A 23636-nucleotide genomic window follows, 5' to 3' on the forward strand; every position below is an offset into this window, starting at 1 on the left:
GCCTGGAAGGAAAACCGTGAACAAAGTTGAGATGTTCGTGTAAATAGTGATCTAATTCAGAAAACCTCCAACTTTTACAAGGACAACTTCTATTGGTTTAGCTCGACACATGGTAATGTCTGTTAAGTTACGCTTGGTGGCACTAACACTGTTTGATCATCTGCATGGGCTATAAATGGAAGTCCTCACACAGACATTGCTGCAAGACATTTGAATGTTTGTCATCACTATTAACCCCTCAAAGTTGTCGTCACATAACAGTGGATGACAAATCTCAAAAGTGCTCTTTCATTCTGTTAATGGCAATGACTCTGCCATTTAACAGAAATGAGCCATTACGTCATGTTTTTGTGTTAACGTATCCACGTAAAGACCTTGTGTTTTGTCAGCCATGGCCATGATGGCTGCCACTTCCCCTTTAAATAAAAGATAACATCTATAACGTTGCCAATCAACCACTTGAAATCGCGTCTGCCTCCTCACTACTGGTGTGTGGACAAGTATTTGTGTTCTGGTATTATTAATGCAACAATAACATACTGATGATAATATCTACATTGCTGACAAACACGCCGATACTTTACAATATAACCACATGAACTGTTCAGTCTCGCCACACTGCATGGTAAAATAGATCTACCAGGATTTAGATAAAATGTGGATTTTGATAATCTCATTAAATCTTATGTTTTGTAAAGGTTTGTTTGTAACATAATTTGTATGATTTTGGATCCATTTTTCTAACCAATAATATTAGTTCCTCTAGAGGGGATTTTTTTTACTATCATTACTGGACTCTTGTTATATTGGTACCATATGTAGAAAGTTTTCAGAGTGTTTGGTGGGAACTGAATGCTAAAGGCTAAAGTTATAGCCCTGTCTCAGGGATGTGAACATTTATAACTGAACAAGTAAAGTGGTTGTTGTTATGTTCTGCAAACTGCCGACAAAAGTCCAGTTTGTTTTAAATCAAACTCCTTTTCAGGGTTTTTAAGATCTGTGCTTTTCTGTGAGATTCAACTGGCGTTCATATGGTCTGCTGCAGTTGAGTAACTTGGTGAGGATAGGTGAAATACAGTCTTTCTTCACTCTGCGGAGATGTTGCAGTCCTGGGACCACAAATTGCCCCACAAGTCGGTGTTGGACGTTTCAACAGACATGGTCACACCAGAAGTTATTATGTGCTGCTCAATACTTCAAAACTAGTACAGCCTGTGTCACACTTTCACTCTCTTGTGCTAAACAAGGAGCTTATTAAAGACATGATTTAGACATGTTTTAGAAGGATAAAGCAAAATGACATCAGTGTTTGTTGTGTACATCATAAAACAGGAGCTTTGATTGAAATCCTTATATTTTGTCATATGCAGATTTGCATTACCTGAAGTGTTTTGAAAGGTATCTTAGTTCATTTTCATTTTTCAGATTATGTTTAATGGCCACTTTCTATGTATGTTGTTATATGTCCATGTTTACATGTATGTCCTCTCTCACATATGTTCGGGTCAATAGCTCATTCTTGACCTAGTTCACATGTTTTTTCTCAAACGTTCCAGTTTTAGCTCTTACTCAAGAAGAGAATAAGTCAACAAAATTATAATTTAGGCTTGAGGCTCCAGACACAAATGGCTTGTTTTGTTGTCTGATGCTTTGGACGAGTGTTCGCCTCACGTTTGTACTGTATGTTTCTTTCTGTTCATTTGGATCCCCATTAGCTTCAGCATAGCAAGAGGTTATACTTCCTGGGGTCAGCAGTTTATATTCTGACAATACATTTTACACGTTCATTTTATATACGCAGTATATATAATCTTAAACATAAAGCCTATCTACAATAATTTAAAAATGATAAAAACAATAAAAATAAGAGCAATTGTAGTAATGAACAAAATCCCCCCAAAAATATGACATAGTTGAATTATCAAACTGCACAGTTAACAGAGTGTGTTGGATGATTTGATAAGTCATTTTTATTGGTTCAATTTCATTATTGTTGTGAATAAAATACATGAGCATATTGTTAAAAGTTGAAAAGCTCAAACATTTGGATAACAGAGTGATCTTCAGTTTTTCTGCTGCTTTATTTAGAGTTACTCTTTTTTGACATTCAGACATTTAAATGCAAGGCTTAGATTCTGAGAAGATTTTTAAAAACGTATTCATTTGTAATTTCATTTACATCACAGTCAAGATCGAAAAGGAAGTGCATGTGTAGTGTCTTTGTTTTGACAGTCACATCGAGTTAATGAAAGTCATTATGTGAGACTGAATCCTAGGCTCCAGATGCAGAAGGAGCACTGTGCCCTTTTGGTGATCTGATCATTTTGTTTCACCAGATGTTATAACTATCATCTTAGGCAAGGACACAAAAAAAACAACAAAAAAACATGTCTGGCTTGCTGGCCCCCACCCCATCCCATCTGTCTCCTATCTCTTTGTCCCTTCACTACCATCACAGCCACAGGAAGGCCCTGGCAGCCCGAAACACTGATACTATCTCTGCGCTCCTCATCTCTGTCCTCTGCTGTGTTGAAATCTTGGCCATCCCACAAAGGGAAACCGCTTGTGCAAAACGGTCCATGGTCTGATGTCCGTTTCTGTGGCTAGACAAGTTATGGTAAAAAATGTGGCAGGTGCACAGCATGTGGCCTGAAGTAGGACGCAGTGAAGAATAAAGACACTGAAATAGATACTGAGTTATATCACAGGATTTTGATTGTGTTGTATAAAGATGTTATACATAAAGAGGTTTTTTTCAATATCTGAAAACATATTGTCTTTTTTAATAGTAAATAAATTTGAGTTGTTGAAGTAATAGTCATCATGCATTGGCAGATAGGGAGAACTTTTTCAAATTAAAAGCATTAATTTGTTTATTGAAGAAAACATTTGACAAACTTTTAGGACATTACAATAAAGTGATTTAAGAAAAATATCCAACGACAACGTCATCTAAATTATTTCAAGTCATCCCACCCTTATTTAGGGACCAAAGATTATGTATCATAGAGAGAGAGGCACTTAGATTTCATTAAATGTCTAAAAAACCACAGGCTGTTGTGAAACCTTGTTTGGCAACAACACTTACAATCTGATCTGGTCGTGTAAGGTAAAGTGTAAAGTAGTATATATTGAGCAATGGAATCGAATCAAATGTGTACCAAATCAGTCCAATGAGAGAGTGGTTTTCTTTGGATAAGATCAATGAGAATGTAAAGAAGCTAACAGGGATATTCAGGATTATAGTTCAGTCAGATTAATGCTAAACTGAAGTATGCAGCTTTAGATCTCCAGGACTTTTTCATTTATGGGTTTATTGGTGCATTTTTAGTTGTGATCGTTATACATGGAAAACTACATATCAGCCTTTCCTCATCATCAGTGGTTGTTCTACTAATCTATATGTGTAAAAAGTCATTCAAGGTTACTTTTACTCGACAGGGTCTTCACATACAGCTCAGGATAAAAGGACCCAAGAGAATCAATGGACCAAACATTCTTTGTTGGGTCTTTATGTCACTTTTCAGCACCGTAGTGTACAGGACGATATAGTGATATTTTTAGAAATATGGACACAATCTCAATGTCCCCCCTCTCAACAAAGACCATTATCAGCAGACACCAAAAGCTAAACCACAGCTTTGAAAGGATTTGGATGTTTTTGTCTTCACATTTCGATCCTTATGTTTTCTTTACATTTAATGTTTCACAGCAAGTAATAACCCGTAATGCAAGACATATAAGGGACCATTCTGTATCTCTCCGCCCCTGAACTAAAATGATCTTCACATGTCGAAGATGTGCGTCGATAAAAATACAGATAGAAAAGATGAGAGAAATACACTATATGTGAAGAGTTTTGCTGGAGGTGACAATCGTGTGAGTTTTCAGGAAAACAAAAGCGTGTGAGCAGAAGCTGCAAACTTTCGTAAGGCTGAGTACCTTGAATCGAGAAGTCCTGCCTTCACACAAACAATGACACCCATACAAGAAGACATTCAAGACTTGTAAAAACGAGGCTCTAAATGCTAGAGCACCCCTCTCCTCTGTCCTCAGCTCCATGCATGTGCCGCTGAGACAGGATGTGTTTGAGAGTGTCCAGCTCTTGTGTCAGCTGCTCTATCCTCATCTGCAGCTTCTGGTTTTCCTCCTGCAGCTGCATGGCCCTCTGCTGGGTCAGTAGGATTCTCCTGCGGGCCTTGTCACGGCTCTTTCTCACAGCGATGTTGTTCCTCTCACGTCGCAGGCGGTACTCTGCGCTGTCCTTGCTTATGCTCCTCTTGTTTATCGGAGCCCGCAGAGTTGGCATGAGGAAGGAAGAGAACTCCTGAATGCCAGAAAGACAAATATGTGTAAGGATTTGTTTTTGGGTTTTTTTAAACTAGTGTTTGGTGATGTTTCTTTCATCCACAAATGGAAATTGATTTCACAAACACACACCTGCTGAGTGTTGGTGTGGCTCTGGTGGTGAATGCCCCCTGTGCTTGAAGTGTTGCTAAGACAGGAAGTTGGGAACGACAGGTAAGAGAGTCCCATCATCTGCTCAGCCGCTCTGTCATCACTGTCTCCTCTCACCAGCCCGTGCGAATGGCTGTATGGTATCATGTCCATCTGAGCCAGCTGATTGGTAGAATCTCCTTGGTTTGAGTTGGTAGGATTCAGGTTGTGGGTGTGGACCTGACCCGTGTATGTGCTTGCCCACTCCTGGATGACAGAAGACACCCTGGAATCCGACATCTGGGGAGGTTGGACGTAGAAAAAATAAAGCCTCTCATAGAATAAATATATATCACATACTGCTTCATAAGCTTTGTTCTTGTGGTAAATATAGCAATTTTAACCACTTTTTTATTCCTACTATAAAATGTAAAACATGATGCACTGCAACGACTCAGCAACATACTGAAAGTATTTTTGACTCCAGTTAAACTAACTTAAAAAAGGGTGCTTACATGTTAATGTCCCTTCTCACACCGCTTCCTAAAAAATCCCAGTTAAACTCTATTCTTTCACTATACGACAGTCACAGTTTTTATCGGGGCAGGTGTCCATGGGGACGGAGGATTGACGTTTCTTCAAGGTGTTTATTTTGCTTTGTTGAATTAAAAAACTATGCAAAAGCATATAACAAGAGCAAATGTTACAGACGTCAGATGCAACACTTCTGCAATTAACTAGAGTGGGTTTTTAAGTAAAGACAAAAGTAAGGCAATGTAGGAATGGCAACAACAATACATTGAAGTTAATCAAGGAGATCTACGGAAAAAAAACAGGAACCATTTTGATTATCAATTTTGTCCTGTTTTTTTTAATTATAAAAATAGAATCACTGGTTTTACTAAATGACAAATATGAATATTTGTTTTCTTAAATCTTGTATGTAATTAACTTGTTAAGGTTATAGACGGTGTTTCAGGCCAAACCTGCAATCTAAGTAACAAATCTTAAATAGGTTTTTAATATCGTCTTTAACTGTTTCAACCAAAACAAAAGTCAATAATAAGAGACAACTTGACTTTGAGAATAACTGACTGATCAAGCCAAACATTACTGAAAAATGTATGTGCATTAAAAAGCACATAGCTGTCAAATAAAATATTATTATTATCATTATAGTTAACTTTAAATAAGAAGAAATGTTGAGTTTTGCTATTTAGAGACCTTGGGAAAATCTGACAACCTCTATTTCCAGATCTTCCAATGGTTTATTATTTAAAGGTGAAACATAACAACAATAAATTAGTTAAAACATACAAATTAATAAAGTTATGATTTGACTTACTGTGACTTAAGTGTCCATGAACTCTGCCTGCTGACTGACAATGATGAGAAACACATGAGACACACAGGTACCCCCCAATCAACTCATCACCTCCTCTCTCTCTCTCTCTCTCTCTCTCTCTCTCTCTCTCTCTCTCTCTCTCTCTCTCACACACACACACACACACACACGCGCGCGTTATTTATATGGGCACAGGAAATTCAGAAATCTTGAGAAACAGGTCCAACAAAAATTCAAACCAATAAGACTGTTCAGCTATTTGTTCCATTTCTAATTCAAATGTTTTAATCAGTAATGTAATAATATAAGAGGACGTCAGTATGTTTTAATGGTCTTGTATTTTAACCAGTCTGTAAGGATGTAAAGTTTTAACGCTGCTTGTTGGTACGGACCTCAGTCCGACTTTTGTCCATGTTAGGCCACCATAGATTACTTTTTCTTCAAAATGGCTGCCCCTGTTGACAACGTGAGTTGAATTGTGCTTGCCGCTTGTTAATGGAACATGTATTTAGTGTTTTTACAAGAAGGGTCTATATCTTATATCTACCATCTGAATATTTTGTGTGTATCGTGAAGTCCTCTTTGAAGCTTTTACTTGGGTCACGTGCCAATATTTGTAGTCTTTAAATGACTTGAGTCGAGCTGCTCGCTAACTCTTTATGGGAAACCTTTTTGCCACATGACGCTTGTGTTACTTTATTGCGTTAATTTGTAACGTGTAATTTACACAATATTCACTACGTGACAGGATTTGATGGAAAGTGATGTACCAAAAGCGGTCCAGTTACTGAGAAGTCTGACAGAACAGGTAAGATCTGGAGACGAGTTATAGTAGTTGTGTTATGTTGACTTACTTTATGAACACAGTCATACAGATACTGTTGTTTATTGTTGAATAAAAATCTTGAGATTTCTCTGCAGGTCGCCTCAGTCACTGTTCATGTCCGAGAGCTGCTGAATAAAGTCAGAGAGGGGACCTTTAAGACCTCCAAGGTGGGACAAAAAATGTATTCTGATTCACTTCAGGAATAACCGAATATTCATTCATATGCAGTTTGTGTTTGAGAAACAGATAAACTCTAAAAATATTCACCTGATTACAAAACCATGTCACTTATTTTCCAGGCTTTGTGTTTGTCCTCAAAGTTTCTGAGGTGTTTGTATCGATAATATTATATATTAATATCATATTAACATCCAGTCATTTGAATCCTGTTTGCTCTGCTGGTTGTTAACTGCAACCTTGCGATCCAGATTTGACATTTTTAGTATTTTTTTTTTCTTTTTTCACATTTTCATGCGGTTTGTTTTCACTGTCGCAGGAACATACGTAGAGTTCCTCAAGCGAAACAAAAAGAGACTCATGTAAATGACCTTTAGAAATCCAGTTTGACCCCTTGTGGTCGAGATGGACAGCCCTCTTTGACTCTGTTCTCTCCCTGCAGGGTTTGTCCTTCTTAGACCTTCGGTATCATTTACTTCTTTTCTACCTCCAAGACCTCACTCACCTCATCGACATCAAAACGGAGGGAGGGAAAATAAAAGACAGCGATGCCCTCAACAGAGTGGTCTCTGTCAGAACTGTGAGATAATATTTGAGACAAATCACGAGTAATGAAAGTTTGTTTTTTTTGGTCAAGCTGACACAGCGTATGTTTCACCTTCCTCGTCTGTCTCCAAGGTCCTGGAAAAGATGCGACCACTCGATCACAAACTGAAGTACCAGATTGATAAACTCGTGCGTACAGCTGTCACTGGAAGTTTGGGTAAGATCACTTCTGTGTTGGCCGTGATGAATGCAACTGGCTTTGTATTTATATTTGATGTAGAGCTGGGGTTTTCAAAGTGGGGCTTCGGACCCCCGGAGGAATGATAGAAGGTGCCTTTCTTTAAAGGAAGAGGGGACAAAACTAAACCTTCAAAAAAAACTTAACTTGTGACAGTAAGATTTTTGTCTAGGATGTTATCAATCACTACAACACAAACTGATTACTGTTTTTGATGCATGTTTTTTATCTATTTAATTTTTTTGCACTGTGTGATTTTCTTCTGCTATCCTGCTTTGCTGCTGTAACACTAAATTTCTCCGCTCGCGAGATGAATATTATCTTATCTTATGACACACTGAATGTAATCATTGAGTCAAAGGCAGAGAGAGAGAGAGAGAGAGTGTCATGTGACTGTTGCAAAATAAAGAAATGAATAAATAATATTAATTATTCAGGAAAACAAAGAATCTGTCTAATTGTTGATGGTGTAACATACAATGAATTGAAGACATTTTTCAAGGGGTGGCGCTCCACCTGAGGCTCAACCGCTGCTCTCCTCGAGATGGATGATCTTCCACCTGCTTTTGTTTGAGTCTTTACAATGTGACTGCTTTTTTTTTATTCCAGCTGAAAATGACCCGCTGCAGCTGCGTCCTAATCCGGAGAATCTCATCAGCAAAGTAAGTTCACATCTCACTCGACTTTGGTGGCGACACTCGACTAGTTTCTGTAGGTAAAGAAATGAGCTTTAAAACGTGTTGTTAGTCTGACTAACATGCTAATGTTTTTTTCCGAGTGATGGGAATTCTTGTAACTTGGGACCGACTTCCCTTTTGTTTTCTTCATTAACCAGCTGAGTGAATCAGAAGAGTCTGACGCTGAAGCGGAGAAGAAAACCTCAGAGAAGAAAGCAGCTCACTCTAGTGGCAAGAAATATGTACCACCCAAGATCGCTGCAGTGCATTATGGTAATTAAATTTGCTTTAACCTTCTGTGGGCATTGATCACATTGTTTGGAAGGCAACACGGCCGCTCTTATGCACCTTTTGGTAGTGTACGGTACAATTAAGACATCCGTTTTCATCTCTTGCTGGTGTACATGAAGATTAAGAAAACACATTTCTCACTGTCTCCTGCAGATGGCGACATGACAGAAGCAGACAGAAAGAAGGCTCAGGTGGAGCGGCAGAAGCGTGCTGCCCTCAGAAGCTCTGTGATCCAGGAGCTGAGGCAGCAGTACAGCGACGCTCCAGAGGAGATCAGGGAGAGAAGAGACTTCCAGAGCGAGCGGGACAGCCGCGAGGAGCTGCACAGGTCTTTTCTTCTTTCCACAATGGAAATGCAGTGGGATTATAAACAACGCTTGAATACTACATGATAGATAGATAGATGGATACTTTATTGATCTCGAGGGAAATTCAAGCATGCTTGAAAGGTTTTTTTTTTAGACATGTTTGTTAATATTTTCTTTTCTTTTTTGTCTTTTCAGGAAAAACTATGAGGAGTCTATGATGGTGCGCCTCAACATGCCAAAACAACAGAAGAATTCTAAAAAGAGAGGCAGGATGGCGATGTCAGGCCAGCTGAGTGGTATTACACACTTCGGTGACATAACGGCACTGACGGGCGGCGAGGGCGGACAGGTGGGTGACTCCTTAACCCAGTCTGGACGAGTCCCAAGAGACACGTTTTTCAGACTGGCTGTGATGCAACATAATGAAGTATTATATATATATACAGATCCTTTGTGGAGAGGAATGTATTTGTGCATGTGGGTGACTGAGTAGTCTGACAACACACTGGCAGAGCTTTGGCAGCAGATGTGCCTCCACAGGTTCGGCACGCCAAACCTGTTAGCTTCCTTTCCCAAAGGCACCAGTCTGGTGTCATAAAAAGCGCCAGTGAGTGGGACTAATAACTTCTAATAACATAAGTTATTATGTTATACGATGACACATTGATAACCTGTTCCAAAGAGGAAATTGGCTGTGTGAAGTACTGAACGTGTACGGTTGCCGTTCCTCACACTTCTTCTTGATGACACAGGACGGGGACAACCCTCGGCCCAAGAAGAAGAAGAATCTCATGAAGAAGAAAACCAAAAGAAAAGGTGAGGACATGGAGAGTCAGCGTCACATACAAGAAGCCGGAGAGCATCTGTTCACACAATTTAAATGCATTTCCTGTCCTGCTTACACAGCCTTCAACTAAAGACACCGCTAACATGGCTCATAACAGATTTAAGACGGACTCAACACAAACTTTAAATTTGGATATTTGGAATGAAATCTTCACACATTTAAGTCTGCAGACGTGCCGAAGTTCATATTTTATTTGACAGGGTAACCCTCATTTCAAAATGTTTTTTACAGACGTCAAACATCGACTTGGGTCACCTCTTTAGTTGAAAAATCCAGATTTATCTGAAAGGATCAAAATCCTGATTCATAATTTACCTTTAAAACATTCACACGTCCTTCAGGTTCATTATTTTTACTTGACTCCACAGGGCTGCTAACGCCGAGTCAATTTCATGTCACTAATGGACTTGTCTTTTCTTACAGCTTTTAGGAAGAGCAGATAGAGCAGAACTGTGAAGCAAGAAGACCGAATGACAACACAAAGAGGATTTCTTACAAGCCCTTCACCGCTGTCAATTTATAATTTCTTCCAATGTTTTCTTTTTAACAAGTTAAAATACAGAAATGAATTCTGGGTCCTTTGTGTACTTTGTATGAAAGTGGCTGTTTGAGAAAATAAAGTGGACTGTTGTCTCTGATGTGTTTTATATATCATCTCCATTAGAGGCCTGTAACACACACCAATCAGGACAAAGCCATGTTTTCTTCTTGTACAGTCTAATGTGCAGCTTGGACTTAGTCATGAATAAACTTTTTAGTTCTCAGTATGAGGATTCAATTCACTGCTTTGAGATGAAGCCATGTGGAGATCCCGCAGGCAGATTTAATTTCACAAGAACAAGTCAAACCCGTTATCCTTTAAATGTCCTCCTTAAAGTTTCTATAAATCTTTTACATGGGGACATTGCAGAGCGAAAAGCTGAAATCAAACTAACAGCTGAGTTTAAAGTGGCTGGTTAAGTTTCAGGATCACGACTTCCTTGGACGTGAAGCAGAGCCACGAAGAACAAGAGCTACGGGACTTTACAAGTACAAATGCGTGCTCCAAAAATGGCACCGCAAGTTTAAAACTATCACATATCTTGTGAACATCCAGCTTGAGGGAGTTTGATGTGATCGGCTGATGACTCGAGTACGTTTAGTACTTACTCTTCTATGGCTGTGGAAAGTATACAATAACATAGACCAAAGAATGATTCAATAAACACAGACACAGTCTCATTTTTACACAATGTCTTTATTTTTTTTTTACCCTAATTACAGACTCATGGGTTAAAAATAAAAATTAAAAAAGAAAACACTTTTTTTTTTCCAAACCCACTCCCCCTTTTCAAAAAAAAAGGAAAAGAAAAAGGCTCCACACAAATCCCACAACTGACTTTCCCCCGCCCTAAAATAACAGCTCCTGCACACTCTGTTAATTAATCAATGCTGTAAGCTCAACAGCCTTCCTCAGACAAGCCGTGACTGCACTGCGCATAGTCAGAGAAAGGGGGCGCCTTTAAGTCTGCACTGTACACCCCCCCTCCCGCCCCCCCCCAAAAACACTGGTCTCTGGTCCTGCCTTCCTCACTCTTGCACAAACTTGCCTCCCACTCAGCAACGCTGCCTTCAGCTCTCTGTATAGAAAATGTGTTGAATTGGCTGCCTGTTTCGTGCTGCCTGTTCTGCAGTGTCATGTGGTGTATGTTGAACAGGTGCGTGTGTGTGTGTGTGTGTGTGTGTGTGTGTCTCGACCACGTGTGAGTGAGTTGAAGAGTGAAGGGAACTAAAAGCGTCATCAGCGTTTGCTGTTGTAGTAAATGCCCCCCGCGGCAGGCCTGTGGTCGCCCTGCCCCCCTCCCCCACCCCCCCACACGGACAGGATGGGGTGAGTGTGCATAGCGGGAGCAGAGAGAGAGAGAGACGCTGCGGAGACAGTGGGGGGGGCCTGCGCCACCTGGGGAGGGGTCGTCAGCCTCCACTGGTCCTGAAACCTGAAACGACAAGAAGTGGTCTAATATACAAAGAGAGGAGGGGGGAGGAAGGGGGGTGGGGGAGACGGGAGACAGGGAGCACAGAAGGGGAGAGGGGAGAAGGGTTTGGGGAATGCGGGGTTGCACAAAATAAAAACATCGATGCCTGTCAAAGAAAAAAAAAAAAAAAAAAAAGGAGCTGTGGCCATGTTGGAGTTGATGTGGGCAAGCAGTGGGGGGGGGGGGGGGGGGGCAGCAGCCGAAGAACCCCACTCAGGAGGAAAGAAACATCTAAAACAACCTCACTGAATACTGAAGGTCCACCACTGCCTTAAGAACAGCAGACAAACAATCCATAGTGTGATGAGCCAAGGAGGGGGGGGGGGGGGGGGGGGAGCATGAGCTGTAAAATGCAAGCAGGGCAGGAGGGGGGGGGACGTTCAACACAGATGGGGTTGGGGGGGGGGGGTAATGATAGACTCCAAAGCACAAACTTAAAAACACATCAACAAATACTCTGACTAGCTTCACACATGTACGGTACATAAACAAATGAGTACAGTGTATCCTCGTCTTTCTTTTCTTGCTCTTTACCCCACACATTTTTTTTTTCTTTTTTTGGTAGTGGTGGAGGGTGAGTGGGTGGGCTGTGTCGGTGATGGTGATGGTGTAAAAAAAAAAAAAAAAAAAAAGCAGGAGGTCACAGCCAGACCAAAGGAGACATCTGCAGCCTGAGATACCATCATCATCCTCTCGCTTTAAACTTCCCACCCCTTAAAAAAACCCACAAAAAAAACCCAACAGAATACAAAGAAAGAAATGTGCCACAGTACTCTCCCCCAATGGCCAACGTATACCTTACCAGGGGCGCCTGCATCAATCTCCGCACACGCACGCTCACACACAATCGCACACTGCGGCCAGTCAGTTTCTCTGTCCAGGAAGTGTTTTTTTTTTTTTGCTTTGTTTTTTTTTTTTTCCTTTTTTGTCTTTTTTTTCCCCTCTTCTGGGATTCTCTTCTTTTATTGATGGGAAAGGAGAGGGCTTTTTTTTTTTCATTGTGTTTTTTTTTTCCAAATGGGAACAGGGATGAGGGGGGAAAGGGTTTGATAGTAAGAGGGTGTTTGGGAAGGAGGGGGGTGTTTAGTAAGGGGAATACCACGATGTTGTTCGCCCTCGGCCCCTGGAAAAGAGAGAGAAAAAGAGGGTGAGTTTTTTTCTTGTTGGCTTAAGAAGACGGACACCAATTTCCTGGTGTGATAGAATATATGTGTGTGTGTGCGTGAGTGAGCAGAGACAGGGTCTGCTGGAACTTCAGTCCAGGGTGTAAACTGAAGGGGAAAGAATATTCTTATAGAAATATTGGACTCAGAATGTATAACACAACGTTGAGGACAGTGTTCACAAATAAAGAGACATACCATCTAATCGGTATTGTGCCTTTGATCTTACAAGTTGTGTTGTAACAAATCTGGAAAAAAAAATACGACTACAGCTTAGTCAAGAGAGGATGGTGTTTGATTTCCAGATATCGGAATAGTGTTTGGTGTGTGTGAGGGGACGGCAAAGGCACTCTCTCGCCCTCTTTCTCTCTCTCTCTCTCTCTCCGCCTCTGGGGTCACTGTGGGGAAAGACCTTGAGGACAAACAGCACCAACATAAACCCCCAGCGTGACACAGGACACACACACACACACACAAATAGTTTGACAATTTGGGGAACAAAACTGGGTTATTATACACTCAAACTTGACACGCCCTCTCACCTTTATCACACACATCATTCAGTGGCAACACAAAGAAAATATTAAATAAAAATAAAAAATAAAAAAAAGGTCACACTAGGAGTGCATCCAGACGCCGTTAGGCGAGATGCTGAGGTCAGGCTGCAGTGATGAACCCTCGTTTCTGGGAGTGAAGGCGGTAAAGGTGATCTGAGTCGTACTGTGTGTTGTGTGTGTGATGGTTCATGTACATGCAAGGGCGCGCCCGACATGCGCATGGGAAAAACACAGAGTACAGTGTGTGTTTACATCAACAGTCTTTGGCTGCACTTGGCTCTCTTCAGGGAATGAAAAGAATGATGTCGTTACTTTTCTCTGCTGGATGCCAATTTGTTAAGTTCAAGTAAACTTTGTTTTTCCATTTCTGACCTGACGTAAGGACGTGTCAGACAAACGTGCGCTTTGGTCTTCATGAATCTTAACAGTGATGACCGAAGCCAATCAACACTTTAAATACTAGAATAAAACTTCCACATGTTTGGGCAGTGATCGCAGGAACACAGCCACAACCGCAAAATCTTCACAAGCACTAAAGTAGGTCAGTGCAGGGATTTTCAACTTGGCGTGTGCTTTTCTTTCCCACAGCTGAGACAAGGCATCAATGAAAGTGTTGGGCCCCATTCTCTTCAACTGATGCGTGATCTTAAGTAGACAAGTGATGAATTCCTGATGGAGCAGCCAAGCAGCATTTCTGCTCTCCGCTACAAGAGGCCGGTTCAAGAGGAACTCGGCTTCTTGGCGCGCCGCATTTCACGCGTGATCATCAGTAACGAGGTCGTCTATGATTGTGATCACAGTTGGCAACGAGCACCAAACGTGTCACAACCTTGAACTGCCAGTTTCACTATGACCGACGCCAAACAACAACAAAAAAAAAAATTATTTGCCTTTTTTCCTCAGCACAAAACTGCACGCCTATCTTCATTTTTAGCTGTTTCTGATGAGTCTCAAAGTTCCATGCTTTACATTTTTTTCAGATTATAAACTATTTCTACCATCTTCTGCTGACAAATAAACTCTTAGAGTGCCTTGTCCTGCAGCCTGGGCCAAATGGCAGTGGATAAACTGGCAGGGTTAGGGTTTCTTGGTATGTGTGGGAGTGGCTGGGGTAAGTACACAGAGTGATTAGAGAGATTCTGACCTTGAGCTGCAGACACTTTCTCACAAAAAAAAAAAAAAAAAAAAAAAAAAAAAGGAGTAAGAAGTTGTGTAACTCTTTGCTGTGATTATTTGCAGCCTCATTGAAATGGAATTTGTCGCATATTTCTTTTTTTTTCTCTTTGAGACAAGAGCAAGGGCGATAATAAAGCCACGAGCACACACGATAAACTTCACTCGGAAGGAATTTCCAAAAACAGAGTTACTTGGCCTCTGAAGGAAGCTTTTATACTAACTCCCAAATAAAGTGCTGCGTCATCATCGGGCACATGATCTATGTTCAATATGAAGTGTTGAGACACGGCCAGAGCCTGGAGGGTCCAGATGCTTGGCAGGAGGGATGGGATCAGAATCTCTCTGGATCATGTATGGGGGAATTGGCATGCTGGATCAACATGTTTGGCACACACTCCCCTTTTTCTTCATCTCTCAAAACATGGTGGGCCTTCTTAATGAAGACGCTTTTTCACCTTGACATGCATACAAACGGCCCTCTTCATCATTCTGTCAGAAATGCTTCGACTGATTACTTTCAATTCTCATGTATCCAAACTGTTCTGGTGTAAGTGAGTGCCTGCCAAGTATCGACATACGTTTAAAGACATCTGTGCTGTATATTAAAACCCCCAGGACTCCTCTGCAGAAGTAAAGAAACTCAAGTGAACAGTGAGCAGAATCCTCCAGAGTCCCTCTGCACGCTGAATCAATCATCACCAGCTCTGCGTTCATTAAAGAGTCACTTCAATGATGAAAGAACACCACAAGCAGCATCATGAGTTACAGTTGCCACAGCTGGACACACCGACCAGAGTGAGCGTCAGAAAAAGCTGCCACAGTGCTGCGGTAGACTGGAGGAGCAGAGATGCACATGAACTTTTAATTCTGTTGTCTTTTTTTTTTTTTTTAAACACAATTTAAAAATGTGGACGGCAAAACGATTACTGATCAGACATTTTTTGTAACTGATTATCTAATGAACTCCTACAGCGTGTCATCAAACTGACGGTCATGATCTCTCTTAGAAACAGTTTGAAACTACGCGCATGAAGACTTGAGCACTTCCACCTAACGTTGTGCAGAAGTCAATCCGCCCCTCAGTTCCTGAACTGCCAGGATGGGATTTGTAACCTGACTGAATAGTAAACTGTTCATCACAATCCCATACACATCTTCCATCATGCTATTTCGTAAATCTGATTTGTGGCCTCGATTAGCGCCGACACCCTCGATGTCTGTGGGTTCTCTACACTGTCAACAACATTCAGATCAAGAAAAGAAAGAGCAAAGAACTATTGTCTACTGACGACCGCTCTCTACGTCACCCAGTCATGAAGGCATTTCTTTGTTTTGTTCTGATCTCCATGATGAAAATATGTTCTGCTCAGTATATCGACTTCTTTGCATAAAGACCTGTAGCTATAATGGCTGCTCACAGTCCACAGATGAGATTCAAGGTAAGTTCTAGATCTCCACCTTCCTATCATGTCGAGTTCAAACCCAGTCTGGGTGAAATACAAAGAAGGCTGTTTTGACCCTAAATGACTGGTGACACATCAAACTGTGCTCAGGAGTCATTTGTTGTCTGTATATTCTGAAGAATGAGTCAACACACGGAGCTTATTCTGCCTCGTCCTGTCCTGAGTGTGAGGTGAAGTACATGCAGGTGCTCTCCCACAGAGTCAGAATGAGGCGCCTCGGCGTCAGCTCACCTGAAGGCCCGTCCTCTGCCTCTGGGTGGCGTGTAGCCACTGTAGTAGCGTGCGCGTGACTGAAAGCTTCCTCCTCCTCCTCCCCCTCCTCCTCCCCGTGACCGGAACCGAGCCCGTGGGAAGCCGCGGTCTGTGGTGCTAATGCCTGGTCGGTTTGTTCTCTTAGCGCCCACCTGGAGAAACGGGATTGAAAAGTGGAGAGCAACAACTCAACAGCCAATCAAGAAGCTCCCCTATAATAAAAGAAGAAATAAAAAAAACCCATCTAGATCTGAGACTTCGAGGATAAAAAAAAGTGTGAAAAAGAGCCGGGATTATGGCGCTGAGTAACTCGAAAGTAAACCTACTTTACCCTTTTTGAAGTAACTTCTTGAACCATTCACTGATTTATGTGAAGGGAAGGAGGAGGTGGTTGTTGTAATGTCATATCCTCAGCCCTGCGTTTGGTCTTTGTTGGCTTCATTGAAGTGAACACAAAGCTGCTCACCATTTTAACCACCCCTCAACTGTGTCTTTTAACAGAGTCCTCCTGTATTTTTAACTGTTGATTTCTCATCAACGTTCACTAAAAAGCCACTTCAGGCAGCTTTTCATTGAATGCCATGCGTCAATATGACTGAATGTTCTTATGCTGCTCGAGTCTCTCTCTCTCTGCTCCGTCAGTTACGTAAACTACTCCCCTCCCTCCCTAACTCGGAAATTTGCAAACTGAAACAAACTTCACAACGTTTGGAAGAACATGGTGCTCCACCAAAAAGGAGGAACGCAGTCTGATTAGATTAATAGTATTACAATCTGTTGTTGCTGCTACGTTCGTCTCTGTCCACCTCTCCTTTCTGCTTCTCCCTCCAGCCCACGTTCTCGGCTCACGCAGCGACGACACACGGGTGTTCACCATCAGCCTGCTCTGCTTCACATTTCTGCCTTTAAAAGGATATTTGTCTCCTGCCAAGCGCTTGCTCGTGGTAGACTTGAGTTGGGTGGTTGTATATAAGCTAACAAAAAGCTGTATTTGTAAAGTGTCCTGAGATAACGTTTGGGGTTTGGAGCTACATTGAAAAAAAGTTCTGATGCTGGTCTCGGGTCTTGACGGAGGAACCTCTTCAGTGGGACATTTTTCAGATGAACACTAAATGTCCAAACTTAGAGAGAGGATTTGTTTACCTTTATCTGCCTCCCTCTGAAAAGGGACTCGTCCAAAGCCATGGCTGTCCGTACAGACTCTTTGTCTGCAAACTCTATGTAGGCAAACCTGGAGAACAGACGAGAAGAGAGTATTTAATCACAGAAAGCAGGAAGTTTAAAGTAGCTTTCGACAAAGTTCAGAGCTCTTTGTGCTGGTGTTCAAAGTGACCGTCACACAGAAACAGATGCAAAACAAGCAAAAAATCAATATTTTAGCGAGGCAGTGACGTATTTGCAACACAAAATGAGAAGCACAGCTCCAGTGATGCGACCTGCACAGTGAAAATGGTACAGTATGTTGTTTGTTTATTACCCTTTGGGATGCCCTGTGTATTTGTCACATAGGATGGTAACTCTATTTACTGAGCCGCAGCCGTGAAAATGAGCTTCTAGCTCTTCTGCCGTCGCACCGTAGTCCACCTGGGGGGAAAAAGGAGGGGGGGGGTCATGTGATCAGCAAAAAGAAAGAGCAGGGAAATATGCAGAGCAGGGCTTATGAAACTCTTGACAGCAAAAAGAGATAACCGACAGCACCTCAGCACAGGGAACACCTGATAGGTGGTCCCAGGGTCCAGCTCAAAAACACTGAGTGTAAAGAACGTCATTTCATCTGTGTCTGTTAAATCTTTTTTAGTACGGCTTTTCTGTTCCTGAGTCTTTGGTTGGTCGATGGGTGGATTTTCAGCCTGTTGGTGGATGATTGGTGACCGGCCTGTCCTGGCTATAACAGGACTCAACTCAGACTCACACATACGCACACGTGGACCGAGAGGTGATCGAGCCACACAGTGGAGGTTGGAAAAAGACCTCCGTACTTTCTCCTCCTGCTTAGAAGCATCGACCTGCTCGTTGCTCGCGTGCACAGAAACAAGAGAACTACATTTTTGGGAGTGCGAGGTAGAGATGGCGTGCTCCAGAGAAAGAGAATCAGCCAAATAAGAAATCGCAAGGACGAATTGGGGAAGAATTCGGAATCAGCCGAAGATGCATCTCTGGATGGAACCTCGAGATTTGTACGTTTGGTACTTATTTACACCGAGGACGTTACGTCACGCACCAACCTCTCGAGGCTGCTTGCACAAATTCAGCACACTTCTATTCATTGGGCGTACGCATCTTTGGGCATTAAAGAAGCTTGACGTCTTAAACGTGGAGTATTTGTTGTGTTCGGCGCTGGGTGATGTGATCATGTAGTAGATAGTAACACGAGACGAGACACAAACTCACGTTTCCAACGTAAATCGACCGGCCGTCTGCCTCCATCTTTTCCTCGATGGACATGATGACGGGACCGACTGGGGAGAGAGGGAGAGGGAGAGGGGGAGAGAGAGAGAGAAACAGAATCATGAGGAACATGGAGTCTTGTCATTTGTCAGTAAATAAGCTGTGCATCTTAGAGTCCACAGATGGATGTGACTGGACTACGAGTTGAAAATATAAAATCACAGTTTGCTGTGTTTCAAGACTTTGAATCATTTTGTTTAACACTCATGTCATATTTAATATGGTGAAAAGCTTGATTTGCCATAAAGTCAGCGAGCGGTGAATTGGCTCCAGCTTGTTTAGAGCTTCTTACTACTCGTCATAAGAATAAAGAAAAGTTTCAACTGTCTTCCTGTGTGTCGATTTCTGTTGTGTTCAGCGTGCGGCTGTCGCTCTTTAACTTCATTTTATTTTTGATCCAAAGAGCACTCGACAAGGTTTATTTACAGAACAAGAGAGCACTGTTCTGTAGCTGTTTTTTTTTGTAAATGTACGTTTACACCGTGAGGAAGAAAAGATGTGGGAAAGTCGCACAGCCGGACGGCTCTGTGTCGCTCTCTCTCCTAGCACAGCGCCCAATCAGCTCTCAATACATCATGAATGGGGTGTTTCTTTGATCACGTGAGGGCGCGCAGTGGCTGATGATGGATGCTGCACGCGCCGTTATAAAGTATCAGCGTTTCATACTGTATTTTGGTTGCACAGGTGTAGAAGACACAGCGACCTTTTAAGATGACTTAAGTATTAAAAGTGAGTCTTCTACACTGGATCGTACGCTAATGCCCAAACTACAGCCTAACATTTTGTGGTATGAAAACATTTGAAAGCGACTTGATTGAAGGATTGAGTCAGGACACGTAAACATCACTCTGTTTATAAAAGCTAAACACGTACCTGGTGGGGGGCTGAGATTCATCTGTTTCTCCACCTCGTTCTGGAGCTCCTTCAGCTTCTCTGCCTCTTCCTCCATCTCTCTCACCCGAGCTTTTATCGCCTCCAGCTCCTACAACATAGATATGCATCGTTCAGAGCCGACAGTCACAGAGTCATCAGAGACCACATTAACCCTTAAAACAGGCACCCATCTGCACCTTGAATACAACAGAACAGCAGTGTCCAAAACCCAAATCAAAGCTCCGCGCACCAGCTAAAACACGATGAAATGACCCGACTACATACGGCTGGTTAGGATTTTTAGATGTTTTGCCCTCGTAATGGGCGTATTCTCAAATTTGAAGCAAAAACAAAAAACAAATGTCAAGACAAAACGTTAGTAAAATACAGTACTTGATGTATTAGGAGCCGATGATGATCAGCCTGGCTGTTGAGCGGTGAAACAAAGTCTTGGGTTGGACTTAGTAAATTGATATCAGTTCCAAATGTCCGTAGTTGGTGTCATGAACGACTTATAATCAGCCCTGACCCTGTGACCCCATGTGACCCCATGTGACCTACTACATGTGGCTGACGCCTGATCTTACCTACAGTACAAACCAATCTTGAATGTCTGGTCTGGATCAATAAAGTATCCATCTATGTGGTACTGTGTGACACTGAAAACTAACCAGATTCCTCTTTCAAGGGAATGTATCTGAGTCTCCTACCGACTGAGCCAACACCCCCCCCCCCCCCCCCCCACACTTGATTTTAGCAGGGATGCAGTAAATAGAGCTGTTTTTTTGCACACCTGAAAAGATTGAGATTTATCTCGTGAAATATTCCTGACCTGGCTGTTCACACACGCCAGACGCCATAAGATTATTTTTTATCCCTCTGACAATGCTACATATAGTTTGATATACTGATGAACACAGAACACACTGCAGCTGGTTAAAGATGTGCATACACTACCCGTCGTAGGACAAAAAAACATCTCCACCTTCTCCCGATTGCACAAGGTAAATTCTCCAGATTAGATCCTGCTGCAGCTCACTGACTTTCTGCACACACGTACTACAGCACAGAGTGTATGCATCATGGAAATTAATGACTGCAATCTGTTTTCTGTTTGTCAGTATGTTCTTCTCCACTCGTGTGATGATGTTGGGATTTCCTTGGACTACACGCATCACTGATATAAAGGCAAATATTGCCATGGACCCTGTTGCTTTGTCCGCTACTTCCTGGTTGTTGTTTTTTTATGTCACGTCTTCCCTCAGGAGACCCCGCCCCCTTCCTTTGAGGTGTGCATGTGAACAGCCAGGTCAGGAGAATCTCCAAAGTGCTCCTACTGAAATGATCTAGATCTGCTCAGGAGTGTATATTTGAAACCAGCTGAAGTACAGTTTAAAGTGAAACAACAGAGCAGAATTAGTCTACTGAAACTATTTAATTCAAGCAAACGTTTTAAAGATATATCAATTTAATGATTTGTTTCTACACCAACATCGCGTGTGTCTTCTCAGAGCACCGCTCTTAAAGAACCAAATGATCTGGGTGAGAAGAAAGTGGAAATGAGTCACTTTAACTTGAGTTGAGGAACAAGGCTCAGGAGATAAGGAACAATGACTTCACATTTATTTTAGATTTTCATAGACATGATTCATTGGATCTATATCACCACTCGTACGAATGACTCAACTGTTGAGACGCCACGCTTTGGCTCTAGTTCAAGCGGGTTACATTCTGTGACATCAGACATCGAACAACTTGTGAACCAATCAATTACAGCACTCATTTGTGGTGCATGGGGAGGCAGTAGCTCGGTCTGTAGTGACTTGGGTCGCCGGTTCAAGCCCCAGCACGGACCAAGTAAGGAAATTGGTTTGGTAACTGGAGAGGTGCCAGTCCACTTCCTGAGCCCTTGAGCAAGGCACCAGACCCCATAACCGCTCTGGAGCGCATGCTGTGGGCCGCCCCCTCACTCTGTCAATAGGATCCTGTTTGTGTGCGAGTGTGTATTATCTAACGGAGTGTAAACCACATTTCATTAATAAAGTATAAATTATGATTATTAATCTAAAGAGCATTTTGAGAAATTGGTAAGCTCTTTGAACTGATGATCAGGTCTGAGGTTGGGAAATAAAAACAAGAACCCATCAAACCGCCACAGATGAAATATTCTTATGACGAACACAGTGAGGTCCGTGTCCTCGCAGGGAGCGGACCTCCTGACAGTGGTGCACTGCAGCATTGTGGGAATCTTTCCAGCTCTATCCAGGGCTAATGCAAATGCTGACAGGTTTTTTTTTAATGCAAAGGGCTCTTTGTGCTGCTTGGTACATGGACACTGACAGGCCATATTCAATCAGGTCTTACCACCAAATCACTGGGCACTGCACAGTGACATGCTGCACCGGTGATTCATCGGCCCTTTTTGATGGGTGTATGTGTGTGCAGGACATCAAATGTTAATATGTAGATCATTCAAACAAGCCATCCAACAGTCTGGAGCTCCGATCGTTTGTCGCATATTCAAAGCTTTTTCACACCCCTCCCTCCTCTTGTCCTCCCAGAAACACCAGAGGATGCGAACCCAGCCCCTTAAATACCGCATCCTCCTGCTTCATGGTGAGCCAGGCTCTCATCGCCCGTCAGACAGTAAACCCCACCTGGACATGCTGCAAACACATCACCAGCGAATCTGCCGTTTGTATTAATGTGTTTGGAAATGCACATTTAATCCTAATACAGGACATACTCGTCTGTACTACCACACATAGGTGAGACTTACTGTTATCCAAAATGATAGACAGGTGTCCTCTCGTGCACTGCTAGGCGTGATAGCATGTCGGGAGTTTTATTATAGCACAAACCAGACAATTGAGACACTCGGCTCTGGCCCTGTATGCACATGTATGCTGGTTGCTTTCGACAGGTTCACTCATCATTTAAACTGCAGCACATGATGCTGTGGCTTGTAATAAGCTAATGTTAGCCTCTCCTGGCGCTGTGTCATTTGCATGTTCACACAGCGGTGCTTCAAAGGCAGCAGCTGCCTGCACGGCAGAACACTGAATTAATATAAGAGGAAACATTACCGTAAAGCAGGTCGCCTTCTTTAGCAGGTAGACTCGGTGGCTAATGGCGGCGGCCTGTCCTACCCTCGCCCCTTACTGTCTCCTACATCTCCGTCTAGCATTTTTTTTTTGCCCTCAATCTCCCCTCCCTCCTCCCCCCCACCGGCTCGTGCTGCTCCCTGGCGCAGAGAAACTGGCCGCTGTTGCGCCAAGATGGCTGCCAACGCTTCGCATGTCACCACCCTTTTCTACTGCACTGCGTGAACCACAATGGCGGTTAATGTAGACCTGAAGATAGCAGCAGCGAAAACGACATGTGACCCAACATTTGTAAGAAAGAAAAAAAAATACGTCAATTGGGCGCTCGATTTCGCCTCCGAATCCGATCTGTTGTATGAATTTGTACTCGCGGGGGGCCATCACGGCTTAAACAATAACCTTCACTTACCGGGTCTTCAATCGCGGCCTCTCCCTCTTCTAATCCCGGTTCTTCGTCACCGACACCCGGGTCTTCCAGCTCAGGATGTCCGGGGTCTGAATCTAGTAGGGATTCCTCCGCCAGTCCGTTACCGAACTCCGCCATCGCCCTGGTCCGACTGTACCGACTCGCCTCGTGGCTCGACGTAGCAGGCCCGTGCTCACAGAGTAGGGGGGTGAGCGGGGCGGCGAACGGAAAAAACGGCGGAAAACGCCGCTTAGTAAAGTTAAAATGTAGATCAAATGGTACCTACAGTACGCGCCACTTTTCAAAGAGCATCCCCAGACTGATGAGTACTTCTATTCTGTCGCTTCTTTCACGATAAAAAGTCCTAATTTACGCCAGAGCAGCTAGTTTACGTACTTAAATGTGTGTATAAAACAGGCGAGGACTACGCGCGAGCGGCGGCGTCCATCAGTTCAGAAATGGAAGCCGGGGGCGGAGTCATGGAACA

The 23636-nt window shown here is 42.7% G+C and overlaps 4 protein-coding genes across 6 annotated transcripts in view; 2 read left to right on the forward strand and 2 right to left on the reverse strand.

Moving 5' to 3' along the window:
• LOC306835344 (uncharacterized protein) overlaps nucleotides 1–23636 on the forward strand; it is a 116322-nt gene that overhangs the window by 23681 nt on the left and 69005 nt on the right. The gene's annotated exons all lie outside the window — the stretch shown is intronic.
• On the reverse strand, nucleotides 3986–5872 carry cebp1 (CCAAT/enhancer binding protein (C/EBP) 1). The gene is made up of 3 exons (XM_079361310.1): nucleotides 5783–5872; nucleotides 4441–4737; nucleotides 3986–4327 (listed from the first exon to the last, which is right to left on the reverse strand). The coding sequence occupies exons 2-3, from the start codon at nucleotides 4735–4737 to the stop codon at nucleotides 4022–4024; spliced, it is 603 nt and encodes a 200-aa protein (XP_079217436.1). The 5' UTR covers nucleotides 5783–5872; the 3' UTR covers nucleotides 3986–4021.
• ngdn (neuroguidin, EIF4E binding protein) lies at nucleotides 6104–10330 on the forward strand. The gene is made up of 11 exons (XM_079361812.1): nucleotides 6104–6248; nucleotides 6531–6590; nucleotides 6704–6775; nucleotides 7228–7365; nucleotides 7464–7548; nucleotides 8179–8231; nucleotides 8405–8519; nucleotides 8691–8865; nucleotides 9041–9194; nucleotides 9598–9661; nucleotides 10116–10330. Exons 1-11 carry the CDS (start codon nucleotides 6228–6230, stop codon nucleotides 10133–10135), a joined length of 957 nt encoding a protein of 318 aa, XP_079217938.1. The 5' UTR covers nucleotides 6104–6227; the 3' UTR covers nucleotides 10136–10330.
• pabpn1 (poly(A) binding protein, nuclear 1) lies at nucleotides 10911–23628 on the reverse strand. 3 transcript variants are annotated; one of them, XM_079361813.1, is made up of 7 exons: nucleotides 23153–23628; nucleotides 19640–19748; nucleotides 18710–18777; nucleotides 17796–17902; nucleotides 17462–17549; nucleotides 16298–16470; nucleotides 10911–11668 (listed from the first exon to the last, which is right to left on the reverse strand). In XM_079361813.1, the coding sequence occupies exons 1-7, from the start codon at nucleotides 23285–23287 to the stop codon at nucleotides 11473–11475; spliced, it is 876 nt and encodes a 291-aa protein (XP_079217939.1). In that variant the 5' UTR covers nucleotides 23288–23628; the 3' UTR covers nucleotides 10911–11472. The 3 variants fall into 3 exon arrangements, with proteins under 3 accessions (XP_079217939.1, XP_079217941.1, XP_079217940.1); XM_079361815.1 differs by lacking the exon at nucleotides 23153–23628 and adding an exon at nucleotides 22726–22851; XM_079361814.1 differs by lacking the exon at nucleotides 10911–11668 and adding an exon at nucleotides 12243–12830 and having other exon boundaries at nucleotides 23153–23627.

This window comes from Symphodus melops (assembly GCF_947650265.1).
Source record: "Symphodus melops genome assembly, chromosome: 14".
Taxonomy (NCBI): Eukaryota; Metazoa; Chordata; class Actinopteri; order Labriformes; family Labridae; genus Symphodus; species Symphodus melops.